This window comes from Scyliorhinus canicula, chromosome 9, assembly GCF_902713615.1.
Source record: "Scyliorhinus canicula chromosome 9, sScyCan1.1, whole genome shotgun sequence".
Taxonomy (NCBI): Eukaryota; Metazoa; Chordata; class Chondrichthyes; order Carcharhiniformes; family Scyliorhinidae; genus Scyliorhinus; species Scyliorhinus canicula.
The window spans coordinates 168,482,142-168,489,822 of NC_052154.1; the positions used below are offsets into that span (position 1 = coordinate 168,482,142).

The 7,681-nt window shown below is 40.4% G+C and overlaps 1 protein-coding gene and 1 pseudogene across 1 annotated transcript in view; both read right to left on the reverse strand.

Annotated features, from left to right (window-relative positions):
- Positions 1–5,720, reverse strand: part of scube2 (signal peptide, CUB domain, EGF-like 2) — a 229,035-nt gene extending 223,315 nt beyond the window's left edge. The window contains exon 1 of the mRNA XM_038808152.1: positions 5,546–5,720. Within this exon, the coding sequence (XP_038664080.1) occupies positions 5,546–5,588 (43 nt within the window). The 5' untranslated portion in view covers positions 5,589–5,720. The remainder of the gene's footprint in view (positions 1–5,545) is intronic.
- Positions 5,721–6,457: 737 nt separating this feature from the next.
- On the reverse strand, positions 6,458–6,686 carry LOC119972035 (annotated as a pseudogene).
- Positions 6,687–7,681: the final 995 nt, after the last annotated feature.

The following is a 7,681-nucleotide window of genomic DNA, read 5'->3' on the forward strand; positions in this document are numbered from 1 at the left end:
CAGTTCATCTGCAATTTTCTTTTACAAGTAAGCACGCCTCACATTCTGTGTTTTCTTGTTTCGCTTCATGGGATAATTTTTTTTTAACATTATTTACACTTTCCATTTTAAGCTTTGCCTTCTTTCTGGTCTCTCACACCAGTAGACGTAACTCTTTGTCCATATTATTTCCGTTCACCCTAATTTCTGTATTTCAGTTCTCATTCAATTTCCTTCTTTCTCTCTCACACTTGTCTTTGCCCTCGTTTTTACTTATTGCAACAATCTGAAATTGCCTCTGTAACAAAACTGCTCAGTTCTGCTACAATTCTGGAGTCCTGCCCCTGCTGACCACAGCAGATCTTTCGAATGTAAAGTCCCAACATTGTAGGTCTAGAAATTTGGAAGCAGCGTCCCGTAACTAACCGCGGTGCAAATAATTTTGCAATTTGAATTTCACAATTGTGGCCTCAAGACACAACACCCCTACTTTCTTTTCAGACATAACCATTGATACCCACTTAACCACCATCAGTCACCAGGACACAAACTCCAATAATACTCTCCACACTCGAACGCCATCTGCAAGAGATCACAATTATAGAAATAAATATATCACAAAGTTTTGCACTGAAACATCATGGTCGGAGTCAATTCTACTGAAGATAATAACAGCAGCTGAATGGCGCCCATTATTTACGAAAAAACTCAGCCAGCAACTTTTTGGCAGTAATGAAATACCAATGAATTGCAAATCGCCACTAGTTTCCAGCCAATCTACTCCATTGTGAGTTTGAAGAAAATAGTTTTGTGGTGCTTAACCTCCTCTTTATTTTCAGGCAGCTTTTGCATTTTCACTTTAATTACCTACGAATCTCGCCACATTGTGTGATGACACCTTCTAATGACCACCAAACAACCTCTCCTGCCTAGAAAGTGAACAATTAGTGCTGAATCTCATTCATTAAAACCATGAAATGTTTTACATTTTAAAATATTTTAATTTACAAAATTGTCTTCTCCTCGGTCACTTTTACCTCTCTATTTTAATCCAATTGTTTCAGAGGCAGATTTACAGTTAGTGGGGCTTGTAATGTTCTTGTCAGGTGGCCTGATTTATATTACAAGAACACTTGTAGCAAAAGATTTAAATGATTTATTAACATTAACTGTGGGTCAAATAGGGTGGCGCAGCAGCACAGTAGTTAGCACTGTTGCTTCACAGCCCCAGGGTCCCAGGTTCAATTCCCGGCTTGGGTCGTTGTCTGTGCGGAGTCTGCACTTTCTCCCAGTGTCTGCATGGGTTTCCTCCGGGTGCTCCGGTTTCCTCCCACAATCCAATGATGTGTAGGTTAGGTGGACTGGCCATGCTAAATTGACCTTGGGGCCCAAAAAAGGTTAGGTGGGGTTACTGGGGAATAGGGTGGAGGTGTGGGCTTAAGTGGTCTTTCCACGGGCCAGTGCAGACTTGATGGGCTGAATGGCCTCCTTCTGCTCAGTAAATTCTATGATTCTATATACAAAACAACAGATGAATAGCAGTATGAACATGCACAAACCACTGTCTCTCTCCCAGCTCCCTAGTCAGTCTGAGGTCACCTTACTCTAACATTCACTTATATACTAATGAGACGCCCAGTGGTCAGTTGGTGAATTACAACACAATCATGATATCATTACATCCCCTTTCCTTTGAAGGAATAGATTAATATATTATCATCAGTATATTTACAAGTGATATCATTAGCCTGTGAGTCTAACAGTTTTCATTTTTTTTTTAATTTTAAAACTTTAAAAAATCTTATATTAAATATATATGCAAGCACAGCAAGCATAGTGTGTACAAATAGTCCAAATCTACAAATTGAGTCGATCAGGTTTTGTTCTAACTTTGGTTGATCTTCTCAAAGTTTGTCCTTGCTGCTCAGAACTTGTAGATTCAATGTTCTCCATGACATTCTCATGCTCAGGAACTGAACTATCTGATACTGCAGCTGACGTTGATTCTGAAGTGGATCTGTCATTCATCACGTTGTTGTGAAAGTCTTCTCTGGTTTTCAAGAGTGCGCAATGATTTCTTCTTAAAACCAACCCTTCTCCTGTCTGTACATTATAGGAACGAGGTGCTACTTCTTCAAGTACAATGGCTTTTCTCAACCAATTGCATGTATCTTCTTTCTCACAATGTCATCACTACTCAGAGGTGGTAAGGTTCTAGACACTCTAATCTAGAACTGTTTTTGTTTTGCTTTAATGTTTTGCATTTCCTGCAGTACCACTGCATTCTCTTCCTTTATTTCCAAGTATGGAAGTCTGGTACGCAACCTTCTATTCATGAGTAACTCTGCTGGTGATCTACTCCATGTGACAATGGTAATACTTTGTTTGTGATTTCGCGAGATATGGATCAGATTGGCTGTCCGTTGTTTTCTACAATGATTGTTTTACAATATGTACAATTTTTTTGTTAGGTTCTTTGGGATCCATGCCTATACGAGCTTCATCATTTTTTTGTTTCACATATACATTGGAATTTACCCCATTGGTAGGTTCTTCTTTCATCTTGATAAATTGTGGGTTTGTATCTGATACGGGTGGTAGGGGGAAATGAGATTGACATGCAGATCCACATCTTCAGCATTTTCACTACTAATAGTTCGTAATGGAACTTTAGATAATGCATCTTCTTTAAATTGTATCTCGTTGGCGAATGGTAGTGCACTGCAATCAGTGACCACATTGCAGTTCTCAGAATCATTGAAGTGCTGATCCAATCCTTTATGGATCATAGATAATAGAATGTACAGTGCAGAAGGAGGCCATTTGGCCCATCGAGTCTGCACCGGCCCTTGAAAAGAGCATCCACAAGCCCATGCCTCCACCCTATCCCTGTAATCCCATCTACCCTTGTTGGACACTAAGGGGAATTTAGCATGGTCAATCCACCTAACCTGCACATCTTTGGACTGTGGGAGGAAACCGAATCACCTGGAGGAAACCCACGTGGACACGGAGAGAATGTGCAGACTCCGCACAGTGACCCAAGCCAGGAATCGAACCTGGGACCCTAGAGCTGTGAAGCAACTCCGCTAACCACTATGCTACTGTGCTGCCCTATATACCATGCTATATACCAACTGCACTCGACCTAATTCTTCACAGGACTGATCACCTAATAATGAATCCAAGCCTTCGGAAACAATACAGAATGGGAGGAATAAACTGTGTTCTTCATCGCCATACTCAGGTCACAAGCACCATAACATTTAATGCTTGAACCATGAAAATGAAATGAAAATCGCTTATTGTCACGAGTAGGCTTCAAATGAAGTTATGATCTCTCAGAAATATTTTGTGATTTCTTCTAATTGACTGAATTTTTAGATTTTTTAAATCAGTCATGCTGGTTAAATTAACTTTGGCAGCAGTGTCTAATTTTAATTGGACCACTGTACTGTTCACTTCAAGTGGGAGCAGCCATTTGTCCTCATCAGCCGCATTTATTTTAAATGGAGCATCAGTTTTTAAGTGCTGGAGAATGTTTTGATGTCTCCAAAAAATTCTTCTCCTCAGTTATTACTCCAACAAACGACGTTTCATCACTGGAGACTGTCTTCAACTGTGCTGATTGATCTGGGATTGAGTTTAGAGTAACAATTCTGAGAAAGATTTTTTTTCCTTTGCATCTGGAAAAAAGCTTGCCAAATGCTGGACACTGCCTTAATTTGTGAATTTGACCACATCTTTTACACAGAAATACTTTTCCTGATCTTTAACCCGTTTGTTGGTGTGCGAGGAGTTGCAGGAACTTTCCCGCCTTTTTTTGTGTAAGTTTCCTGCCTTTTTGGAAAAAGGGCGGCAACCGGAGTGCTTTCCTGCAAGAAGACGCCGCCATTACTGAGAAACATTTTAAAATGCTGTGCTGTTAGCTCGTACGCCTAACAAATCTTAATTGTTTGTTCCAAAGACAGCTCTGATTCTCTCAGTAACCGTTCCCTCAGCTTATTTTCATTCAACCAATCAGACGGTGTAATAATGGAAGTCGTTGTGCTGCCAATAGAAGGGAATTGATTCACATACACGATGGCAACGAAAGTGAGACTGTGCAATTTTGTCCCAAATCATAGAGGATTACGCCACAGAAAAATTACAGGTTTTAGCATTTAACTTTAAATGTGATGCTATGGACTCTTCTATCTTCTGTAAACGTGATCTAACTACATAGTGTTGATGAATGTCATTCTTTCTGGGGGTGCAATGTTCATCAAATCTTCGAATTACTTCATTAAAGATTTTACTATCGTCATCGTTTGCAAATTTAAACGTATTATTCCCAGCAATTTCTTCGGGTCCTGCCGCTGTTAGGAGCATCGTTCCATTACACGAATCTGATTGATCTCCTAAATTTACTGCAGTAAGAAACAGATTAAATTGTTGTTTAAATACGCGCCTTGCTGTCCACATTACCGTGAAATCTGAGACTCATTGGTGGCTTCAACGACTCCATATAGTTAATTCATGCAGTCTGCAAAATCTTCAAATTTCTGTGGACCCCGTGGGAGACTGACAGTTTTTTTTATCAATGTTTAATACCATCCAAACCTGGTACCATGTAATGTTCTTGTCAGGTGGCCTAATTTATATTACAAGAACAGTTGTAGCTAAAGTTTTAACTGATTTATTAGCATTACTGAGGGCAGCACGGTAGCATGGTGGTTAGCATAAATGCTTCACAGCTCCAGGGTCCCAGGTTCGGTTCCCGGCTGGGTCACTGTCTGTGCGGAGTCTGCACGTCCTCCCCGTGCGTGCGTGGGTTTCCTCCGGGTGATCCGGTTTCCTCCCACAGTCCAAAGACTGGCCATGCTAAATTGCCCGTAGTGTCCTGAAAAGTAAGGTTAAGAGGTTGGGTTACGGGTATAGGGTGGATACGTGGTTTTAAGTAGGGTGATCATTGCTCGGCACAACATTGAGGGCCGAAGGGCCTGTTCTGTGCTGTACTGTTCTATCTATATACAAGACAATAGTTTTGTATGTGAGTTTTAAGATGAGCAAACATGGAACTTGCTGATGAGCATTGGGATGGAAAAATCAGCCGATGATACCACTGCAGCACGGTGCAGGACAGAATGAACCAGTCCAATGCATGGTGGCACAATGGGTGGCACTGCTGCCTCACAACACCAGGGACCCTGGTTCAATTCCGGACTTGGGTGACTGTGTGGAATTTATACATTCTCACTGTGTCTGCGTGGGTTTCCTCCGTGTGCTCTGTTTTGTTCCCACACTCCAAAGATGTGTAGGTAAGGTGGATTTGCCATGCTAAATTGCTCCTTAGTGTCCAAACGTTAGGTGTGGTTACAGGGACAGGGCGGGGGAGTGGGCATGTGGATAGGGTACTCTTTCAGAGGGTTGGTGTAGACTCAATGGGCTGTGTGGCCTCCTTCTGCACTGTAGGGATTCTACGATTCTCGGAACAAATACTGGCATTAACAAAATGCATACACTGCCGTTCAGTATATTTCATAGAGTCTCACGCAGCTACAAAAATAAAAGTTAACTTCCTTACTTCCTCTCACAACATCAAAGACGTTATTGCTGAAAATTCGCATGAGTGGAGTCCAGTGAGTCCAAGTCCAGTATCAGTGGGTTTGTCTGGCAGGATTCTGTTCTTTGTTCCAGAGACTTTCTGAAGGTCAGTACTGAGAGCGATGGTGATTAGAACTACCAGCATGTGACCAGCTGCAACTATTAAAACAGACCAGCAATGGTCATTTTTGAAAAACAGAATTTAAACAAGAGAATATGGACGAGGTACAGATTTTTAAAAAATTTCTTGCTTCATCCCTCATCAATTATATCGTCGTAGGTAAAATTTTGTGAAGGCGCATTTTCAATTGTCAATTTGCTGAACTTGTCAAATTTTCCTGGCTCAGCACACTTTGCAAATAATTTTAAACTCTTTTCAATACCAAAAAAACATTCACCGGAAGCATTTGTGGCAGGTATTGCTAAAAATATTTTCAGAATGGTTTCCATATTTGGAATGGTCACCTGCAATCCATCACGTACAAATTAGATGGTGATCTAGAAGCACAGAGCTCACCATTACCATTGAAATAAATGAATTGTTTAATTTAATCTTCAAAAAGATTTGTGTCTTTGTCCTCCCGGTAGAATAGTTTTTCTAATTAAGGGGTGATTTTGCATGGACAATCCACGAACACTGCACATCATTGGGTTGTAGGGATGAGACCCACACAGACACAGGACAATGTGTAAACTCAGCACAGGCAGTGACCCGGGGCCGGGATCGAACCCAGGTCCTCAGTGCCATGAGGCAGCAGGGCTAACCAGTGTTCCTGGTAGAATTGACTTAATTTCTTATTGCTGAGGCTTTTAGCATTTTAATCTGAACCTCTGTCAAAAAGCACGCAAAATATATCAACAGTTTTCTTCAGAGATTCACTTCTTTTTTTTTAATAATTACTTTATCTTAGTTACACAGCCAGGGCTCAGAGTGCGGACAGAGGCGAACCCCTAATCCAGCTCCTTGCCTGCTCCAAAAAACTATTCAAATTGAATCCAATTTATGGTCCCCATAAAGGAGACATACCAGATCTGAGCCAAAAGGCTCAATCTACGCTCAATCTTAGCCAAAAGGCGAACAGATACTACACTTGATCTTAGCCAAAAGGCCGAGAAGCGATAGAGATTCACTTCTATTCTGCACTTGCACCATTATTTTGTCACAAATAACACTGACAGTCTTGAAGATCATCTTCTCTTTTCCTTTTAAATTGATTTCATTGTCTCTACTTTCATCGAAAAATAGCTTACTGCGTCTTGCATGCTTCTCATCAGATATATCAGAGGGAACTATATTTTTTGTGAATGTTTGTGCCTGTGCTTCCAGCAAGCTATAGTAATTTTGAACTTCCATAACAAAACTTTTAACTGAGGCTAACAATTCTACAACATTCAATAAATTTATATCACTATTTATCAGCGATTTGCTGAAGGCATTAATTCTTGGAAGTAAACGGTTTCGCAAAAGAATAAAAACAGCAATATCATACCTTTCAAATTGCTCTGCTAAGATTTTGCTTCAGTTTTTACATGTGGTTTTTCTTCTTTTAAATCTATATTTCCTGAGAGCTTTACCATTTTTACAGTAACACAACAAATTTTCAAAACACAACTGGCACAGTGCAGAACAAATATTTCTGCAAATGTAAGAACAGAGAAAGACAGGACAGATACAGAACAACTGTCCTTAAGAACTGGTACCTCCATTTATATATCAGATAAATCAGAAATGGGGGGGAGGGAGATAAGGCCATATAAACATAGTAGGATAACTTATCAATATGCACACCTTTATGTATAGCTAAATCAAATTTTTCCGAGCTGCAAAACGGATCCAGCCTTTTTTCATTAATGTCAGTAATTCTCCTATCTGGAAGATCCAGAATTAGGAACAAAGAATCAAATTCTAAGGCCTTATCAAATATCTTTTCAAGCTCCTTAACCAGTCCAATAAGATTGAATGTTGATGCAGGTCCATACGCAGTGAATATAATCACCCTCAACTACCAGGCACTTTAGTCACACAGGGGATATAGCAGGATCAAACCTGTGTCTCAAACCTGGTGTGATATGTAAACGGTGCAGTACCTTGAACTGAGTCTCTGAAGGGAATCTG